This window comes from Scyliorhinus canicula, chromosome 4, assembly GCF_902713615.1.
Source record: "Scyliorhinus canicula chromosome 4, sScyCan1.1, whole genome shotgun sequence".
Lineage (NCBI taxonomy): Eukaryota > Metazoa > Chordata > Chondrichthyes > Carcharhiniformes > Scyliorhinidae > Scyliorhinus > Scyliorhinus canicula.
Window position 1 is genome coordinate 136,310,805 of NC_052149.1, and position 22,660 is coordinate 136,333,464.

The 22,660-nt window shown below is 50.7% G+C and overlaps 1 protein-coding gene across 1 annotated transcript in view; it reads left to right on the top strand.

Annotated features, from left to right (window-relative positions):
- LOC119965026 (ran-binding protein 17-like) overlaps positions 1 to 22,660 on the top strand; it is a 1,262,848-nt gene that overhangs the window by 977,252 nt on the left and 262,936 nt on the right. The window contains exon 23 of the mRNA XM_038795235.1: positions 1,430 to 1,644. Within this exon, the coding sequence (XP_038651163.1) occupies positions 1,430 to 1,644 (215 nt within the window). The remainder of the gene's footprint in view (positions 1 to 1,429; positions 1,645 to 22,660) is intronic.

Sequence of the window (22,660 nt, forward strand, 5' to 3'; positions counted from 1 at the left end):
CCCTTAACAGTAGCTGAATCAGTCAGGGTGAGGTGCCAGTTTTGCTGTTGTGGAACTCCACGGATTATGCATCGGCGTCAACACGTAGTCTCAGAAATGGAGAATCCCACCCCTCATGCCTGGGCCATGTGACAAGATTATTTCAGATCGAACAATTTGACAAACGAGACCACTGGTTGAAATCCATTGTGTGTTGGAGTCCGTAACGGTGTGGCCATTAGCACGACTTTGGAGATTAGGAATCTCAAACAACTGCCTTTGTCTGTAGCTGGCTGGGACAGATATCATGGGGGCGATTCTCCGAGCCCCGCGCCAGGCCGGAGAATCGCTGCAACTGTGCCCGACGCCGGCGCGCGATTCTCTGAGGTGTGGAGAATCGGCACCATTTGCGCCGGCGCGGGGCCACCGATTCTCCGGCCCGGATGGGCCGAGCAGCCACACGGATACAACAGAGTCCCACCAGCGCCGTTCACCCCAGGCCGCTGCCGGCGGGAACTCTGCGCGAAGGGTTGGGGGGGGGGGGGGGGGGGGGGCTGTGGCGGGGGGGGGGGGGGGTTTCCGATGGGGTGTGGCCCACGATCGGGACTCACCGATCGGCGGGACGGCCTCTCCCCCCCCCCCCGGGCCTACTTTCCTGCGTGGTGTGTTGGCTTGGCTGGACTGTTTACGTGATCCAGGAAGTGTTACATTCCAGGGGGTGTGGGGTTTTAGCCATTGCTCAGAAACTTCCAGAAGCCAGCATGTGATCAAATAGAACCATTTTATCAGCCCAACAACTGAAACACCGAAAAAGATCATTTTATGAAGTAGCCAGGCTGACAGATAGATACATATATTGGATGGAATTTAATGGAACAATTTCTAAGTTCGTTTGTAACGGGTTTTACAGGACTCTGTTCAACAATGCCTGTGACAGGACGTTGTGAACAGTTTGGTGGATTGCATGTGATTGTGAACTGTTTGTGAATGATGTGTTTTCATGTTTGAAGTTTACAGTATGTGTGCTAGTAGAGTGCTTGCTGAGCTTGTGAATCCTATGTGTGTTTGAACATTATTTACTCATTGGGTGGATGGTGTATATGCTTGTGACATGTTTGATCATGGTTTGCATATTAGACATGCAGAATGTTTATTTCAGGACAGTTTGGTGTATTGAATTATGTTCATGCTTGCAGCTATAATGACTGATCTAACAAATATGCTCTAGCCTTTGCATTATGGCAGCCTTTTGTATTTAGAGACGCCTGAAGGATATATTCTGAGGAAAAGTGTTCGTATTGTATGCCTAATGTGCAGATGGTGGGGTGATTTATTACTCTCTGGCATAACTGCAACGGGTTAATAAGATGACAAGACAGTTTAAGCTGAAGTGTTACTGATGTTCCCTTCTTTTTTTTTGACAAGTTCTTTTTTTTTCCCTCTGACACAGGTAACCAGATCCTAACCCTCGGGAATATCCCCAAGGATCAGGTTTATCCGTTGAAACTCAAGGGCATCTCCATCTGCTTTTGTGCATTGAAGGCAGCTCTTTGTGGAAACTATGTCAGTTTTGGTGTTTTCCAGTTATATGGGGATAGCCACTTTGACAACGCACTGCAGGCCATCCTAAAAATGCTGTTGTCAATCTGTCACAGTGATTTGCTGGTAAGTGACCACACAACCTCGAACCGGAAAACCTTTTTCATCTGGTGGGTTAGGGCATCTGAAGAGAGGACCTGCAGCCCACTGGTGCCACTTTCTCCATTTTCCTTTTCAGTTTGTGACCCCTCTCTGTTAGCCGCTTTGCCAGTTCTCAGAGTAGAGGCGCCATCTTGTGCTGGACCTAATGCCAGCTCTCTCAATGGGAATTTGGATCTTAAGTGCTATTGGATGCATGGGGTTGGTCTTGTGGAGCTTAACTGCTCAAGGTATCAGTGTAACTCTGTAAAGACAGCGTTATTACGGCAGCTTATGGTACGGACCTTAAAGCTGAAGTATATTGAAACTCACATACCTGAAATGTACCTTGTACTGTGTTTTTTTTAGAAATCCCATGGATACAAACATATGATTTAATGTCACTAATCCAAGTTGTGCGTGTGCAAGCATTCAGCCAGCATATTTCGATCGCTCCTCCGTCAGGGACAGGGGCAGATGGTTGTTGTTGTGGTTAGTCAATGGACAGCGTGTATGGCAAATGGAAAGTTGATATTGTAAAGATTGCTCTTCTGAGGTTGGAGCAAAGCATATTGCTGGGACAGTGTAGAAGGAGCTTTACTCTTTCTAAAACCAGGGCCGATGGGTTAGCTGGATACTGGATGGTGTATAACCATGGGTGCACCTAAAAATGAAGTTTGTTACCTGTCTCCCTGCAATTAGAATTATCTTCTGTCCTTACAATGCATAAAGGCACCATTAATAAATATCTTAGAAGTGACTCCATCAAGTATAAAGCATGTAAGGATGGGAAAACTGGGTGCATGAAAAGATAATGAACTAATTGTAAATTATAATTTTAAAAATGAGTTCATTATTGAGCCATCGAATGTTTGAGACATAATATAATGGGAGTAATTAATAATTATTGGTGAAGCATGCCCTTCTGGGTGCTTAAATTGACCCAATACTTGACATACATTATTCATCACTATTCCACAAACTCTCTTAGATTATGATTAATTAAAAATAGGGTAAATGGTTCGCCTGCAAAGGGCCCCAGCGGAAACAGCCTTTCTCAACTAATTGGGGTTTTATGTTACTTTTGAGAACATAACCTACATAAATATTTTATAATAAATCCAAAAGCTTTGAATTGTTGGTGGTGAAGAAGCAATAACTCCACAGCAAATATTTCACATTTCATTTGGTGTAGCAAGATTTGGAAACTATTTCCAAGAAGGAAAACGTACTGGGAATGTGCAGAAAAACTCTAATAATGTTTGAGTGCTCCGAGCTCAAAGCAGGGCACACGGCACAAACTAACCTTTCAGTTTCAACATCAGTTTGGTTGAACAATCTAGGTGTGCAGGTTTGCTGGTGGGAGTGTGAACTGGTATAACCTGCACACTTAGATTTTGTCGAACTAATAATCACCTAAAAATCCATGCCGTTAAGGAATACCATGGCATTTATACTGAGGTCTCTGAAACAACAGCATGATCAGTTACTGGCAGTTAATAAATTAATGGTAATTTGTCTTAATTGTACAAATACTGTATTATTGCCTCAAGTGGCTTTTCAAGGCACTTTCAGAATAGACAACAGATTTTGCAAGGTTACTATTTTAATTAGAGAGGCAACTTTTGAAAAAATGCCTTCTACACTTTATTATTCATTTTAATTTCAAACTGTGCAGTTTTACAAGGCTTTTGAGAATAAGACGGTCTGATAAAAGAGTGATGAGAGCGCCTGTTAAATGAACTTATTAAGAAAATGCTCTGTGGTGTATTACTATAGTTTCTACTTTATAATGTTAATGAAGGTTATTTATTTTTGCAAAGTGCTAACAAATATGAATAAAGAGCAAAAAGCAGTGCTCTCAGTGCCTGTATAAAACCCATTCTGTAGTTAATAGTTCCGTAATCTAAACTATACTGTATTACTTTACATCCAACTCTCAAATCTCACTTGATTATGTCAAGTACTGGATACTGCAAAGGCTATGGATCCTGACAATATTCCAGCAATAGTACTGAAGATTTATGCTTCAGAACTTGTAGCGCCCCTAGCCAAGCTGTTCCAGCACATTGGCATCTATCTGACAATATGGAAAATTGCCCAGGTATGTCCTGTCCATAAAAAGCACGGCAAATCCATTGTGACAAATTACTGCTCTATCAGTCTACTCTCGATCATCAGCAGAATAATGGAAGATGTCGTTGACAGTGCAATCCAGCGGCATTTACTCTACAATAACCTGCTCACTGGCGCTCAGTTTGGGTTCCATAGAATCCCTACCATGCAGAAGGCGATCATTCAGCCCATCGAATCTGCACCAACCCTGAAAAAAGAGCAACCTACCGAGGCCCACTCCCCCACCCTACCCTCATAACCCCACCTAACCTGAACAACTTTGGACACTGAGGGGCACTTTAGCATGGCCAATCCACCTAATCTACACATCCTTGAACTGTGGGAGGAAACCGAAGCACCCGGAGGAAACCCATGCAGACACTTGGGAGACATACAAACTCCACACAGACAATCACCAAAGGCTGGAATCAAACCCGTGTCCCTGGTGCTGTGAGGCAGTAGTGCTAACCACTGTGCTACCACAATGCCTTGATCCCACCAGGGCCAGCCAGCTCCTGACCTTCTTATAGGCTTGATACAAGCATGGACAAAAAGAGCTGAACTCAAGAGGTGAGGTGAGAGTGACTGCATTTGACCAAGTGTGACATCAAGGGACCCTAACAAAAATTAAGTCAATGGAAATCAGAGGAAAACTCTCCACTGGTTGGAGTCATATCAAACACAAAGTAAAATCGTTATGATTTTTGGAAGCCAATCATCTCAGTCTTGGAATATCCCTGCTGCGCCTATCGTTCCATCCCCCAACCGCACTTTGGGAAATCAAACCATAAAACGGTGCACCTTCTCCCGGCATACAAGCAGAAACTCAAATGGAGAATCCAGCTGAGAAGGTCGTGCAGTGCTGGTCCAAGGAAACAGAAGAGCTCCCACATGACTGCTTAGAGTCAATGGATTAGTCCATATTTAAGAACTCAGCGACCAACTTAAATGAGTATGCCACCACCGTCACAGATTTCATCAGCAAATGTGTGGACAACTGCGTGCTAAAGAAAGCGGTACAGTACGTACGTTCCCCAACCGAAACCATGGCTCAATCGCGAGATTGACTCCCTACCGAAGGACAGGTCTGAGACTTTCAAGTCAGGTGACCCTGACCTGTACAAAAAATCCAGGTACTGATGTGTTGGGTAAGCTGGGTCTACGAGGACTGCATTTACTATAGCAGTGAGAGAGACAGGCTTCCAACACTTGAAGAAATGCAACTCGATTTTATTGAACACTTAACTATAATACATGCTTTAATTTTGGGTTGACACTATGCTGACTTGACTGGAGACCTGAGGCTAACCTGACCAGATTATTTTACTACCACATGGTATTTGTTCTAGTTGCTGCTCACGAGCTCTGACTGTCTCAGAGGCTGGATCCCGAGAGAGCAGGAAAACTAGTGCCCTCTGGCTTTTTAGTCCTGTCTGGTGATTGGCTGCTGTGTTCTGTGTGTTCACTGGTCATCCTGTGTGTCAATCACTGCCTATCTGCACACCATCATATACCTGGATGTATATCATAACATCTCCACCCCTTTTTTTAAAAACAAAATGTGTTCAGGTCAATAAATAGTGAGTATGTGTACACGAGCCTGACTATATACAGAAGGTGGTAACTTATTTCCATGGGAAGGTTTCTTGTGCAGATAACACATGGGAAAAAAAAGGATATGTACAAATGTGTAAACGATCAGATAACAAGGTAATTCAACATTCAGTCTATAAATTCAGTCTCTGTGGCGGGCGACGAATTCTGGTTGACCGCCTCAAGGGTGGGTCAGGGGCCGCCTGCACTTGAATGGGCGGAACTACCTCCAATGTAGAGGTTGTTAGAATAACTGGCAGATTGGTGGCCTCATGGAAGGGCGTGTCCTGAGGAACAAGTGTGCGAGGCGGGACATCACGGTTAGGTGGCAGACGCGGAAGTCGACGCAGTGCCCGCCTATTACGCCAAAGAAAGGAGCCAACAGGCATGCGAACGAGGAACGATCTCGGGGCCACTTGCTTGACCACCACAGCTGTGGCAGACCAGCCACCGTCAGGCAGCTGAGCATGAACTCGGTCAGCAGGGACCAGGTCGGGGAGATCTGTGACATGGGCGTCGTACGCCGACTTGCATTGGGCCCGAGACTGCTGCATCCTCTGTATGACCAGGAAGTTGGTAAGGTCAGGAATGTGGATCGCCGGCACCGTCGTTCGCAGTGTGCGGTTCATTAGGAGCTGCGCTGGGGGCAGCCCAGTGGACAAAGGAGTCGCCCTGTAGGCTAACAGCGCCAGGTTGAAATCAGAACCCGAGTCAGCAGCTTTGCACAACAGTCTTTTAACGATGTGGACCCCTTTTTCAGCCTTCCCATTTGACTGGGGGTAGTGGGGGCTGGATGTGACGTGCCGAAAGTTGTACAGCCGGGCAAAATTTGTCCACTCCTGGCTGAAGAAGCAGGGGCCATTGTCACTCATCACCGTGAGTGGGATCCCATGCTGCGCAAAAGTCTCCTTGCATGCTTTGATAACAATTGCTGATGTGAGGTCAGTCAGTTTGACCACCTCGGGGTAGTTGGAAAAGTAGTCCACTAGGAGGATATAGTCACGCCCCTTGGCATGGAACAGGTCTACACCCACTTTGGACCATGGGGAGGTCACCATTTCATGCGGTGTAGAGTATCTTTAGACTGAGCCGACTGGAACCTTTGACACGTTGGGCAATTGAGGACCGTGCTGGCGATATCTTGGCTGATGCCTGGCCAATATACTGCCTCTCAGGCTCCTCGGTGACACTTTTCGACCCCCAGGTGACCTCGTGGATTTGGCCGAGGACCAACTCTCACATGCTCTGTGGGATCACAATTCTGTCAAAATTCATTAGGATGCCGTCTACCACCGTTAGATCGTCCTTGACATTATAAAACTGGGGGCACTGCCCCTTTTGCCAACCATCGGTGAGGTGTTGCATGACCCTCTGGAGTAGAGGATCCCTGGCCGTCTCCTGACGAATTAGCACGACCCTCTCATCAGTGGCCAGAAAGTTGGAGGCATAGAATTGCACCTGCGCGTCTATTTGACAGACAAAGTCAATCTCCTCACACGGTGTGGTGATAGATCTGGAGAGTGCATCGGCCACAATGAGCTCTTTGCCCGGGGTATACACCAGGTCGAAATCGTAGCGGCGGAGTTTGAGGAGGATACGTTGTAGCCGTGGCATCATGTCATTGAGGTCTTTTTTGATGATGTGAACCAATGGCCTGTGGTCCGTCTCGACCGTGAATTTGGGGAGGCCACACACATAATCATGGAACTTGTCGATCCCTGTGAGGAGGCCCTGGCATTCTTTTTCAATCTGAACGTACCGTTGCTCAGTGGGCGTCATGGCTCGAGAGGCATATGCGACTGGGGCTCAGGAGGAGGAGTCGTCCCGCTGTCCCACTGCCAGCCTTGCTCGCGTCGGTGGATATTTTTGTTTCCTTGGCGGGATCAAAAAACGCCAGCACCGTAGCCTTGGTGAGTTTCACCCTGAGCTCACGCCACTCTTGCTCATGAGCGGGTAGCCACTGGAAGTCCGTAGTTTTTTTAGCGAGATGGCGGAGAGCTGCGGTGTGTGATGCCAGGTTGGGGATAAACTTCCCAAGGAAGTTGACCATCCCTAGGAAGCGGAGGACCGCCTTCTCGTCCTCCGGGGTCTTCATGGCGTTGATCGCCGAAACCTTGTCTGCATCTGGCTGCACGCCGAACTGCGAAATGTGGTCGCCGAGGAATTTGATTTCTGATTGACCGAACGAGCATTTGGCTCTGTTGAGTCGGAGGCCATACTCGTGGATCCTGTGGAACACCCACTTGAGGCGATTGATGTGCTCCTGAGGAGTTGTGGACCAGATAATTATATCATCGATGTTCACTCGCACCCCCTCGATGCCCTCCATCATTTGTTCCATTATGCGGTGGAACACCTGTGAGGCGGAGATGATGCCAAAGGGCATTCGGTTGTAACAGTAGCGACCAAACGGTGTGTTGAATGTGCACAACTTTCGACTGGACGCATCCAGCTGTATTTGCCAAAACCCCTTGGAGGCATCCAACTTCGTGAAGAATTTGGCATGAGCCATCTCACTGGTTAGCTCTTCTCATTTAGGTATTGGGTAGTGTTCCCTCATGATGTTACGGTTCGAATCTTTGGGGTCGATACAGATTCGAAGTTCCCCTGACGGCGTTTTGACACAAACCATGGAGCTAATCCAGTCCGTGGGTTCCGTGACCTTAGAAATGATACCCTGCTCCTGGAGGTCTTGCAGCTGTTGCTTGAGGCGGTCCTTAAGGGGTGCCGGCACCCGACGCGGTGCGTGAACCACAGGGGTGGCATTTGGCTTCAACAGGATTTTGTATCGGTAAGGGAGTGTGCCCATACCTTCTAACACCTTGTGGTATTGCGCAATTATGTCATCGAGTTGGGCCTGGAAGTTAACATCTGGCGAGGCCGTTGTCTCTGCGGACGACATAGTGTGAATCCGCCGCACAAGGTTCAGGAGTTTGCAGGCCCGGGTACCGAGCAGGGAAGCTCTGTTGGTTCCAACAATTTCAAAGCGCAGCGTTGCTTTTGAAGAACGATGGGACACCGCAAGCTGGCATGAGCCACTGGCAACAATGGCATTGCCATTGTAGTCGAGGAGCCAGTGGAAAAATGCTTGGTCTGACGCGGATGGTGTCAAGGTCAGACTTTGAAATGAGGTTTGCTGAAGCGCCGGTGTCCAGCTTGAAGTGTATGCGAGCCTTGTTAACCGTAAGGGTGGCACACCACTCGTCGTCCGGATCAATGATCATAATTGGGAGTTGTTTCACCATCGTTGAGAAAGACAGCGTATGCTTGGTGATGATACCCACCCGGAATAGGAATGTGAGGCCCTCAGTCGGGATCTGGAAGAATGTCGGTGTCGGAGTCTGTGATGTGTTGCTGTACTGACGCTGTGCGCTGTGGCTGAGATCGCTGTGTGTTGGGTAGTGGAGCAGATCTGCAAAGGGCTGCGTAGTGGCCAAGCTTGCCACACTGGAGACAGCGTCGAGATTTTGCGGGACATTGCCACTTTAAATGGGCGGAGCCACAGTTGGAACACGTCATGGCGCCGACGTCAGGATGTTCCGTGAGCCACCGCACATGCGCAGTGTGATCAAACGGCGTGCGCACTTGCGCGGTCTAGTCGTCGGTCTCGCCGTCCCCTCGGTCATGGCGCTCATACGCTAGAGGCCTGGAAAAACGCGCAAAATGGCCACCCTCATCCAGACTCAGGCCCTGCATTTGTTTGCACCCGTTCTGCCTCGTGGGGGTTTAGCTTTGCCGTCTCTGCCGCCCTGATATGGGAGTACCGGTTGTTAGCGTGCTCGTGGAGGATGCAGGTCTCGATGGCGATGGTGAGGGTGAGCTGTTTAAACTTTTAGGAGCTGCTGGCGAAGGGGTTCGGAGTGGACCCCGAAAACGATCTGAGGCCGGATCATGAAATCAGGAGTGGAGCCATAGTTGCATTACTGCGCGAGGATGCGGAGATGGGTTAAAAAGGATTGAAAAGGTTCATCCTTACCCTGAAGCCTCTGCTGGAAAATGTACCGTTCAAAGCTCTCGTTGACCTCGATGTCACAGTGACTGTCGAACTTCAGCAGGACTGTTTTAAACTTCGTCTTGTCTTCGCCTTCAGCAAAGGTGAGGGGGTTGAAGATGTGGATAGTGTGGTCCCTGGCTGTAGAAAGGAAAAGTGCAATCTTCCTGCCATCCGATGCGGCCTCGAGGTCGGTGGCTTCAAGATATAGCTGGAAGTTCTGCTTGAAAATCTTCCAGTTTGCACCGAAGTTGCCGGCGATGTGGAGCTGCGGAGGAGGGAGGACGCTGTCCATGTTACCGGATGGCTGATCGCTGGTCAAAGGCAGATTATCTCAAGGTAGCTCCGTCAAACTCAAGCATAACTCACTGGTTCCATGATGTGTTGGGTAAGCTGGATCTACGAGGACTGCGTTTACTGCAGTGGTGAGAGAGACAGGCTTCCAACACTTGAAGAAATGCAACTCAATTTTATTGAACACTTATCTGTCATACATGCTTTAACTGTGGGTTGACACTATGCTAAGTTGACTGGAGACCTGAGGCTAGCCTGACCAGACTATCTTACTACCACATGGTATTTGTTCTAGTTGCTGCTCACGAGCTCTGACTGTCTCAGAGGCCGGATCCCAAGAGAGCGGGAAAACTAGTGCCCTCTGGCTTTATAGTGGTCGTGTCCTGTCTGGTGATTGGCTGCTGTGTTCTGTGTGTTCACTGGTCATCCTGTGTGTCAATCACTGCCTGTCTGCACACCATCATATACCTGGATGTATATTATGACAGGTACGACCTCCGCAAAGCCATCCGAGATGCCGAGAGAGAATATCAGACCAAGCTAGAGTCACAGACTCTCGGTGGTTGTGGCAAGGCCTAAACAACATAACGGGCTACAAAGCGAAGCCGAGCAGTATCTCTGGCAGCAGAGCACCCCTCCCCGATGAACTCAATGCATTCTATGCTTGGTTCAAGCAGGAAACCAACAATCCGCTGTCGAGTGCCCCAGAAGCCCATAACTGACCTATACCCACCATCACAGCTTCCGAAGTCAGATCGGCCTTCCTGAAAGTGAATCCTCGGAAGGCAACAGGCCAGGACGCGATCCCTGGTCATGCACTAAGAGCCTGCGCTGACCAGCTGGCAGAGGTATTCGTGGACATCTTTAACGTGTCCCTACTCCACTCCGAGGTCCCCACCTGCTTCAAGAAGACCACCATCATACCGGTGCCAAAGAAGAACCAAACAATGTGCCTGAATGACTACTATCCGGTGGCCCTGACTTCAGTCGTACTGAAGTGGTTTGAGAGGTTGGTCATGAAGCGCATCACCTCCATACTCCCAGAACACCTCGATCCACTGCAATTCGCATACCGCCGCAACCGGTCCACAGCAGACGCCATCTCCCTGGTCCTACACTCATCCCTGGAGCATCTCGAAAACAAGGACTCCTACATCAGACTCTTATTTATTTACTACAGCTCCGCCTCCAACACCATAATCCCAGCCAAGCTCATAGCAAAACTCCAAAACCTAGGATTTGGCTCCTCACTCTGCAACTGGATCCTCGACTTTCTGACCCACAGACCACAATCAATAAGACTAAACAACAACACCTCCTCCACAGTAGTCCTCAATACTGGGGCCCCACAAGGCTGCGTACTTAGCCCCCTACTCTACTCCCTGTACACACACGACTGCGTGGCAAAATTTGATTCCAACTTCACCGACATGTTTGCTGACGATATGCTCGAATAACAATGAGTCAGAATAAAGGAGGGAGATAGAGAACCTAGTGGAGTGGTGCAGCGACAACAATCTCTCCCTCAAAGCCAGCAAAACTAAAGAGCTGGTCATTGAATTCAGGAAGCAAAGTACTGTGCACACCCCTGCCAGCATCAACGGGGTCGAGATGGAGATGGTTAGCAGTTTCAAATTCCACGGGGTACACATCACCAAAAATCTGTCCTGGTCCACCCACGTCGACGCTACCACCAAGAAAGCACAACAGCGCCTATACTTCCTCAGGAAACTAAGGAAATTTGGCATGTCCACATTAACTCTCACCAACTTTTACAGATGCACCATAGAAAGCATCCTATCGGGCTGCATCACAGCCTGGTATGGCAACTGCTCAGCCCAAGACCGCAAGAAACTTCAGAGAGTCGTGAACACAGCCCAGTCCATCACATAAACCTGCCTCCCATCCATTGACTCCATCTACACCTCCCGCTGCCTGGGGAAAGCGGGTAGCATAATCAAGGATCCCTCCCACCCGGCTTACTCACTCTTCCAACTTCTTCCATCGGGCAGGAGATTCAGAAGTCTGAGAACACGCACGAACAGACTCAAAAACAGCTTCTTCCCCACTGTCACCAGACTCCTAAATGACCCTCTTATTGACTGACCTCATTAACACTACACCCTGTATGCTTCATCCGATACTGGTGCTTACATAGTTACATTGTGTACCTTGTGTTACCTGATTATGTATTTTCTTTTATGTATTTTCTTTTATTTCCTTTTCTTTTCATGTACTTAATGATCTGTTGAGCTGCTCGCAGAAAAATACTTTTCACTGTACCTCGGTACACGTAACAATAAACAAATCCAATCCAATCCGGAGTTCCACAGGGAGTGAAGACAGGGTCCTAGACCCAACCATCTTCAGCTGCTTTATCAATGAACTTTCTTCCATCATAAGTTCAGAAGTGGGGATGTTTCGCTGATGATTGCAAAATGTTCAGCATGATTTGGAACTCCTCAGATCCTGAAGAAGCCTGGTCCAAATGCAGCAAGACTTGGACGATATTCAAGCTTGGACTGATAAGTGGCAAATAACATTAATGGCACACAATGTACCACACAGTGACCACCTCCAACAAAAATTAATATGACCAGCTGCCCATACTGTGACTAGGTGATCAGGGTTGAACTGGCTCCCTTCTATTCAACCTCCGCGGTTGGTCAAAACAAATATTTTTTCAGAACCGAGTTCGATCCCGGCCCCGGGTCACTGTCTGTGTGGGGTTTGCACATTCTCCCCGTGTCTGTGTGAGTCTCACCCCCACAACCCAAAGATGTGCAGGGTATGTGAATTGGGTATGCTAAATTACCCCTTAAATGGAAAAATTAAAATAATTATTTTTTAAAATGTATATTTTTCAGGAGAATATACCTTTTCCAAATCTAAACCTATTTGACTATTTAAGTTATTGCAACAAGGAGCCAATCAAACAAGGTTTTCTTGAGTTAAAGAAAGAGCAAATTAATGAATCACTAAATCCAAGAGATATTAAAAAGATAACGTCAAGCATTCAGCCATCATTTGGGCCCACAAACACACAGACAGAGACATCGGTATCAGGAAGTCAGAATCCATTAAAAAAAATTTAATAAACTGTTATGTGTCATTTGGTTGTCCTTGGAGGCATAGATTTTAAATGTTGCGGCTGATTTAGGTTTACTAGTTTCTTGGATACGGTCAGATGTTGATGCTGCAATTATTACGAGATTTTCGAATTCTGTTAGTTCACAATATGCTTGTTCCAAAAGAGAGAGAGGGAGTGAGAGAGCTTTCAGCCGATCTCTTCTGCTGAAGTCTTTCTTGCAAATCTGTAGTTGCTGCAGGCTGGCCTGTTATACTTCACCTATTGTGTATTTCCAAAGGCTTTTGGGAGGGTCTGTCTGTGGCAGCCATTGTTTCAGTATCCAGCACTTTGTATTTTAATCTCTCTCTCTTCACACTCTGAAGGTGATTCGTTTGTCTCTCATCTTCACTTTGGAAGGTGGCCTTTCATTTTTAAGTAGTCTGTTCTGTCTCATTTTCAGCCAGTCAAAAGTTTGAAAATTATATTTTGAAAAATAAAAGGATGTGGCAATGCGACATCTCCGCATCACAAGAAATGAAATTAAATTCACTTACATTTTTGTCTAAGTCATAGATGTTTACAGCATGGAAACAGGCCCTTCGGCCCAGCTTGTCCATGCCGCCCAATTTCTATCACTAAGCTAGTCCACTTGCCCACATTTGGCCCATATCCCTCTATATCCACCCTGCCCATGTAACTGTCTAACTGCTTTTTAAAGGAAGAAATTGTACCCGCCTCTACCACTGCCTCTGGTAGCCAGTTCCCGATGCTCACCACCCTCTGTGTAAATAAATTTCCCCTCTGGTCTCTTTTGTGTCTCTCTCCTCGCACCTTTAGTTCTGGACTCCTCTATCTTTGGGAAAGATGTTGATGCCCCTCATTATTTTATAGACTTCTATAAGATCATCCCTAAGCCTCCTACACTCCAGGAAAAAAGTCCCAGCCTATCCAGCCTCTCCTTATAACTCAGACCATCAAGTCCTAGTAACATCCTCGTAAATCTCTTCTGCACTCTTTCTAGTTTAACAATATCCTTCCTATAATAGGGTGACCAGAACTGAACACAGTATTCCATATGCGGGCACACAATTGGCAGAGAGACACATGACCTGCCTGAGCCAATGGGCAGCGAGTCCGTCGAACGGGTAGTGTGACTAGAGAGAACGAGGTGTACCGAGATGTCTGGTGGCTGCCCACTGGCCCGCGACAAATGTACAAAAGAACAATACCGCGCACAATGCACTTATGAACAATCGAGGAACAAACAAGCAAAAAAAAACGAAAAGGAAGATGCAACAGTGTACAAGGGAACGCTGAACAACACGAAGAGTCCGACAAAAAGTCCAGTGGAACATCAAATTGACTCGATCAGTCTGACGGGTGCCTTCAATGTCCTGCTGGACCTGCGCAGCGGCGCCGGTGACGTTGGAGCGGTGGTCGTCCGTGACTCCGGGAGCGGCGGTCGTGGTCCTGTGTCCATACCCCTGGTCGGTGATAGTGAAGCTCTGGCCGGGGGAGAGGGTTCCTGTGTGCTGGGTTGCGGGGGCGCCGGGGGGGTGTTGGGACTGGGAGGGGGGGTGTTGGTGTGGGGGGTTGTGGCCGCACGCCGGCGGGTGCCAGGTCCCGAAGGGAGACCGTGTCCTGCCGCCCGTCGGGATACTCCACATACGCATACTGCGGATTAGCGTGGAGTAACTGGACTCATTCAACCAACGGGTCGGACTTGTGCACCCGCACATGCTTCCGGAGCAAGATGGGCCCGGGGGTGGCCAGCCAGGTCGGGAGCGGGGATCCTGAGGACGACTTCCTGGGTAAAACAAGAAGACGTTCATGAGGTGTTTGGTTCGTGGCAGTACAGAGGAGAGACCGAATCGAGTGGAGGGCGTCTGGGAGAACCTCTTGCCAGTGGGAGATAGGGAGATTTCTGGACCGGAGGGCCAGTAGGACGGTCTTCCAGACCGTACCGTTCTCCCGCTCGACCTGTCCGTTACCCCGGGGGTTGTAACTGGTCGTCCTGCTAGAGGCGATGCCCCTGCTGAGCAGGAATTGACGCAGCTCGTCACTCATGAAAGAGGACCCCCGGTCGCTGTGGATGTATGCGGGGTAACCAAACAGGGAGAAAATGGATTGGAGGGCCTTGATGACGGTTGTTGTGGTCATGTCGGGGCAGGGGATAGCAAAAGGAAAGCGGGAGTACTCGTCAATCACACTTAGAAAGTATATGTTGCGGTTGTTGGAGGGGAGGGGACCCTTGAAGTCCATGCTGAGACGTTCAAAGGGGCAGGACGCCTTTAGCAGATGCGCTTGCTTGGGGCGGTAGAAGGGCGGCTTGCACTCCGCGCAAATGTGGCAGTCCCTAGTTACAGTCCTGACCTCCTCAATGGAGTAGGGCAGGTTGCAGGTCTTAATGAAATGGTAGAAGCGGGCTACCCCTGGATGGAAGAGTTCCGCGTTGAGGGTGCGGAGGTGGTCTATCTGCGCGCTGGTGCAGGTACCGCGGGACAGGGCATCAGGAGGCTTGTTGAGCTTCCCAGGACGATACAAGATATCATAGTTGTACGTGGACAACTCAATCCACCACCGCAAGATCTTGTCGTTCTTGATCTTGCCCCTCTGTGCATTATCGAACATAAAGGCGACTGACCGCTGGTCTGTGAGGAGGGTGAACTTCCTGCCGGCAAAATAGTGCCTCCAGTATCGCACAGCTTCAACTATGGCCTGTGCCTCCTTTTCCACTGAGGAATGGCGGAGATCGGAAGCGTGGAGGGTCCGGGAGAAGAAGGCCACGGGTCTGCCCGCTTGGTTGAGGGTGGCCGCCAGAGCTACGTCAGACGCATCGCTCTCGACCTGGAATGGGAGGGACTCGTCGATAGCACGCATCCTGGCCCTTGCAATGTCTGCTTTGATGCGGCTAAAGGCCTGGCGGGCCTCCATCGACAGTGGAAACGTGGTGGATTGGATGAGGGGGTGGGTTTTGTCGGCGTAGTTCGGGACCCACTGGGCATAATAAGAAAAGAAGCCCAGACAGCGTTTGAGGGAGTTGGGGAGAGGGAGTTCCATTAGGGGGCGCAAGCATGGGCGGAGCTAGCCGGCAGGGGCTTACCGGAAGAACCTGTATTACAGGTACAGGCATACATCCCCCTACTGCAGTACACATAACTACAGTGGTTATCTCACCACATTCACCCCCTGTAAAAAATGAGTCCGGCGGGGGTGACATGTAACACTAATACAAAGGATGCTATTTACAAGAGGGTCCAACAAGGAAAATCAAGAGTCCATCCGGGTAGCAGGTTACAGGTTGAGCCAAATCGGTGGTCGAACGTTCCGCTGTGATCGGCGTAGCTGTGGTGGTGACGTCGGCACAGGCGGTGATGGCAACGATGGCACAGGTGTTTGCGGTGTTGGTGCTGGCTGCTGGCGGGATGACTCCGAGAGCAAGCCAAAATCTTCCGTGTCCTCCAGGGTGGGCAGGGGGATGAGGGATGGACCTGATGGGGACGAATAGGGGGGCGCCGGGGTTGGCGCGGGAAGGGGTGTGGGCATGGCATCGACACCTGAGGGAGCCAGGTCCCGGAGCGAGACCGTGTCCTGGCGGCCGTCGGGGAACTCCACGTAGGCATACTGAGGGTTGGCGTGGAGAAGGCGTACTTTGTCCACCAGGGGTTCCGCCTTGTGGTGCCGTACGTGCCTACGGAGAAGGACTGGGCCTGGAGTCGTGAGCCAAGTCGGGAACGACACCCCGGATGTGGACTTCCTAGGGAAGGCAAAAACACGTTCATGGGGTGTACTGTTAGTTGCGGTGCACAGTAGCGACCGAATGGAATGGAGCGCGTCAGGGAGGACCTGCTGCCAGCAAGCGGCTGGGAGGTTCCTGGACCGTAGGGCCAGCTGGACGGCTCTCCAAACCGTCCTGTTCTCCCTCTCTACCTGCCCGTTTCCCCGGGGGTTGTAGCTGGTCGTCCTGCTGGAGGCGATACCCCTGCTGAGCAGGAATTGACGCAGCTCATCGCTCATGAATGAGGATCCCCTGTCACTGTGGATATAGTTGGGGAAACCGAACAGGGCGAAAATGGAATCCAGGGCCTTGATGACGGTGGCAGACATCATATCTGGGCATGGGATGGCAAAGGGGAACCTAGAAAATTCATCGACCACACTAAGGATGTAGGTGTTGCGGTCGGTGGAGGGAAGGGGCCCTTTGAAGTCCATGCTGAGGCGTTCAAAGGGGCGGGATGCTTTCACCAGGCGCGCGCGATCTGGCCGGTAGAAGTGCGGCTTGCACTCCGCACAGATCTGGCAGTCTCTGGTGACTGTCCGTACTTCCTCGACGGAGTAGGGAAGATTGCGGGCTTTGATCAGATGGTACAAGTGAGTGACCCCCGGATGGCAAAGGCTCTCGTGCAAGGCACGGAGCTGGTTCACTTGTGCACTGGCACATGTACCTCGGGAGAGGGCGTCTGGGGGCTCGTTGAGCTTGCCGGGGCGATACAAGATCTCATAGTTAAAGGTGGAGAGCTCGATTCTCCACCGCAAGATTTTGTCATTCTTGATCTTGTCCCACTGCGTGTTGTTGAACATGAAGGCTACCGACCGTTGGTCAGTGAGGAGAATGAATCTCCTGCCGGCCAGGTAATGCCTCCAGTGCCGCACCGCTTCAACGATTGCCTTGGCTTCCTTTTCGACAGAGGAATGCCGAATTTCGGAGGCGTGGAGGGTGCGTGAAAAGAATGCCACGGGTCTGCCGGCCTGATTCAGCGTGGCGGCAAGGGTGACATCTGAAGCGTCGCTCTCTACTTGGAAAGGCAGAGTCCCGTCTACGGCGTGCATCCCCACCCTGGCTATGTCAGATCGAATGCGGGCGAAGGCCTGTTGTGCCTCGGCCGAGAGGGGAAAATGTGTGGACTGGATAAGTGGCCAGGCCTTGTCTGCGTATTGCGGGACCCACTGGGCGTAATAAGAAAAAAACCCAAGGCAGCGTTTGAGGGCCTTGGGGCAGTGGGGGATTGGGAGCTCCATGAGGGGGCGCATGCGGTCAGGATCGGGCCCCAGTAGTCCGTTTTGGACTACGTAGCCAAGGATGGCTAAGCGGTCTGTGCTGAACACGCATTTCTCCTTGTTGTATGTGAGATTAAGGAGAGATGCGGTGTGGAGGAATTTATAAAGGTTGGCATCATGGTCCTGCTGGTCATGGCCGCAGATGGTGACATTGTCGAGGTACGGGAAGGTGGCTTGCAGTCCGTACCGGTCAACCAGTCGGTCCATTTCTCGCTGAAAGACCGAGACCCCATTCGTGACGCCGAAGGGAACCCTCAGAAATTGGTACAGACGACCGTCTGCCTCGAAGGCAGTGTAGGGACGGTCCGATTTACGGATGGGGAGCTGGTGGTAGGCGGATTTCAGGTCAATAGTAGAGAAGACCCGGTACTGTGCAATCTGATTGACCATATCAGAAATGCGGGGGAGGGGGTACACGTCGAGCTGCGTGTACCGGTTGATGGTCTGGCTGTAGTCCACGACCATCCTGTGCTTCTCCCCGGTCTTAACCACTACCACCTGGGCTCTCCAAGGGCTGTTGCTGGCCTCGATGATACCCTCCCGAAGCAGCCGCTGGACTTCGGACCTGATGAAGGCCTTGTCCTGGGTGCTGTATCGTCTGCTCCTGGTGGCGACGGGCTTGCAATCCACAGTCAGATTGGCAAAGAGGGAGGGAGGCTCGACCTTGAGGGTCGCGAGGCCGCACACGGTGAGGGGAGGTAGGGGTCCGCCGAATTTGAGGGTGAGGCTCTGGAGATTGCACTGGAAATCCAGGCCTAGTAAGAGTGAAGTGCAGAGGTCGGGGAGAATGTACAGACGGAAACGGTCGAATTCCACGCCCTGTACAATAAGGTTAACCAGGCAGAAACCCCGGATCGGGACAGAGTGGGAACCGGAGGCAAGGGAAATCTGCCAGTCGGCGGGATGGACCGCAAGGGAATAGCGCCTTACCGTGTCCGGATGGACGAAGCTCTCGGTGCTCCCGAAGTCGATGAGGCATGAGGTCACATGGCCGTTGACCAGCACCGATGTGGAAGAGGGTGCCAGGTTGCGCGGACGGGACTGGTCGAGCGTAACGGAGGCGAGCAGCGGTTGATCGGCGGTTGAGTCAGATGAGACCGACGAGGAGCGGTAGCGACCCGTGTCCCGTGATGGCGGCCCCTGGAGACGAGATGGCGGCATCCGCAGTACCTGTGGGTAAAATGGCGGCGTCCATGGAGCGCACGTTGTGGGGTCGGAACAAAATGGCGGCGCCCATGGAACGCACATGGCTGTGGTGGATGAAGATGGCGGCGCCCATGGGGCACACGTGGCGGGGGCGGCAAAAGATGGCGGCGCTCACTGATCGCACGTGGGGTTGGGGGAAGCGGACGGCGGGGCCCATTGAGGGAGCGGCTGAGGCGAGGGGACCGGCGGCGCGATAGCGGCGACCGTCCGGGACTGACACACCGCTGCAAAATGGCCTTTCTTGCCACAAGCTTTGCAGGTCGCTGTGCGGGCCGGCAGCGTTGGCGAGGGTACTTCTGCTGGCCGCAGAAGTAACAGTGGGGACCCCCAGGGGGTGCGGTGCGGCGGGCAGCACAGGCATAGTGCGTGGGGTCGGCTGCTGGGGGGGCCGTTTGCGGGTTCCACGAGGGGTAGGACGGGTGGGCCGAGTGGCTAGCGGAGTACGTTTGCGCACTACGGGAGGCGGCCATCATGGAAAGCGCCAGGGCCTTTGCGGCCGCGAGGTCGGGGGCGACCCCTTCCAGCAGTCGTTGCCGGATGGGGTCCGATGCAATGCCTGTAACGAAGGCATCGCGCATGAGTAAATCGGAATGTTCTGTGGCTGTGAGGGCCCGGCAGTCGCAGTCTCGTACCAGAGGTATAAGGGCCCTCCAGAAGTTCTCAATCGACTCACCCGGCTGCTGGACGCGAGTAGAAAGTTGATGCCTCGCAAACAGGGTGTTCACCGATGGTGCATAGTTCTCCTTGAGCAGTTCCATAGCTGCGGTGTAGTCGGTCGCATCTCGAATGAGCGGAAAGACGCTGGAGCTAAGTCTGGAGTACAGGAGTTGCTTTTTCTGAGCCTCCGTCGGGGGAGGGTCCGCTGAAGAGATGTAGGCCTCGAAGACTGCGAGCCAGTGATCAAAGTCTTTTCTGGCGTGAGGCGAATGCGGATCCAGCTGCAGACGGTCAGGCTTGATTCTGATGTCCATGGTGAATGGGAAATCGTACAACAATAAATTGTAGCGCTAACAATTATACTCAAAGCCGAGAGACTGGTAGAGGCTTTATTGTTGTACGATGTTGTCCCTCCATCTGCAACTGTAGACTGAGGGTCTGAGTGGCTCTCATACATTTATACACAAGCTCCCTGTGGGCGGAGCTAGCCGGCAGGGGCTGACCGGAGGAACCTGTATTACAGGTACAGGCATACATCCCCCTACTGCAGTACACATAACTACAGTGGTTATCTCACCACAGGGAGAATCTAGAACGAGGGGTCAATGTTTAAAAATAATGGGTCGTCAGTTTAAAACGAAGATGAGGTAACATTTTTTCTCTCGGAGGATGGTGAGTCTCTGGAACTCTCTTCCTGAAAAGGTGGTGTAGCAGAGTTTTTGAATATTTTTAAAACAGAGGTGGATTGACTCTTGATAAGCAAAGAGTACCATATATACTCGCGTATCATTCGATCTCGCATATCATGCGACCCCTAAATTTTCGTCCCCAAAACATGATTTTATGGTATACCTCATGTATCATGCGAGTCACTTTTTTGGAAATTAATTTTGGAAACTAAAACTTCCAAATGGTATCATTGTGTGTGGTTTCTGCAGAGTGGATTCTGCTGTGAAAGCTGTTCGCGATTCGAACAGCTTTCCAGCTGGCTTTATTAGCGTCGTTCAGCCACTTGCCGTTTCCATTCATAAAAACTTGAATGGAAACGTCAAGTGGCTGAACATCTTCCCATCAGAATGCTGTGGTCAAAATCTGAAGAGTAGTATTCTGATGGGAAGATGTTCAGCCACTTGACGTTTCCATTTATGTTTTTATGAATGAAAACGACAAGTGGCTGAACGACGCTAGTAAAGCCAGCTGGAAAGCTGTTTGAATCGCGAACAGCTTTCACAGCAGAATCCACTCTTCCCATCAGAATACTACTGATTGTGACCACAGCATTCTGATGGGAAGATGTTCAGCCACTTGACGTTTCCATTCATGGTTTTATGAATGGAAACGGCAAGTGGCTGAACATCTTCCCATCAGAAAAAACAGCAAATAAAACACCCGCGAATTTTGTATCTCGCGTATCATGCGACCCCCCCAAATTTAGGCTACAATTTAGGTGCTGAAAAGTCGCATGTTACGCGAGTATATACGGTAATTTATTATCGGGGAGCCGGAGGAATGCAGATTTGAGGTTATCAGATCAGCCATGATCTTTTTAAATGGCTGAGGCTTGAGGGGCTGAATGGCCTATTCCTGCTCATTGTTCGTGTGTTAATATCCGCAATTGCATTAAATTTCCTTGCAATGTGCGTGATTTTTAGGTGATATGTTTAGAGAAACAAACTCCAACAGAATAAACTTGCATTCTGAATTTTGGATTTCTCGACAAAGGAAAAGGTTTGTGGTCTATATTCTTTTCAGACATATATCTCAAAAGTGTTTTAGAGCCAGTAATAAACCAAGGGTAGGATTCTCTATCGGCCGACGCTGGAACAGGGAAAGATGATTGGGCAGAGAATCGGTCGTGAGAACAAAATTGTGGCCAACGCGGGCTCCCAACAGAATGCCATGCTCTGGTGCCTCGACAGCAGCATCGCTGAGTTCTACTCCGCATGTACAGTAAACCCGATATTCTCCGGGGTCTCCGCGATGCTCCGTCTCAACTTTTCAGCACCCAAATTGTAGCCTAAATTTGGGGGGTCGCATGATACGCGAGATACAAAATTCGCGGGTGTTTTACTTGCTGTTTTTTCTGATGGGAAGATGTTCAGCCACTTGCCGTTTCCATTCATAAAAACATGAATGGAAACGTCAAGTGGCTGAACATCTTCCCATCAGAATGCTGTGGTCACAATCAGTAGTATTCTGATGGGAAGAGTGGATTCTGCTGTGAAAGCTGTTCGCGTTTCATTTGTGGTTGGAAAACTGACGCCATGGCTGGTGATGGAAAGAGAGGAGGCAGGACATGCAGAGGCGCGATCATGGGCTGCCAGACTGACAGGTCTGACTGGCAGGGGTGGGGGCGGGTAAGGGCCAGGTTGGGGCAGCGGGGGGTGATTGTGGTGATGAAGCGATGGGCTTTGGGGTCGGGCTGACCCCCCCCCCCCCATGGGACCAGGGCGACTAGGCACAGACTGCCATGTTGCAGCCTGCAGGGAGCCACCTTGCTGTGCACCCCACTCACCGCCTATCATGGCCCGCGGTGGTATAGAGTGACACTGGGGTGCACCAACCCCACCACCCCCGTATTTCACCCCATACCCTCCACCCCACCAACTCTCCTCCCCACCCCCAAACCGGCTGCCACCTGCTAGTGGAGCAGCACGTGGCCCACCCAAGGGCAAAGTCCACAGTAGCCTCTAAAGGAGGGCACCGGACGTGGGTGCGGAGAGTACCGCTGGCATAGGTAGCGGCAGCCGCCGGTACCCCTGACAGCAGTGACAGGTGCCATGGCCAGTGGCCCCCATGGTGCTGGGCACCACAGGGCCAGGGGTGTGGAGGGTAGGGCGCTGGGGGAACAGCCTTGTGTAGCTGCGGGAGGTGGGGGGGGTGGGAGGACATGATGGGGCAGGGTCGGCAGTGCAGACCGGGCCATTGTGTAGCCTGTTGGACCTAGTTGGGTACGAAGGTCTGCACCATGCTAACATGTCTGCCTTTCACCCCTTTCAGATAGTAGACTTCGGAATCCA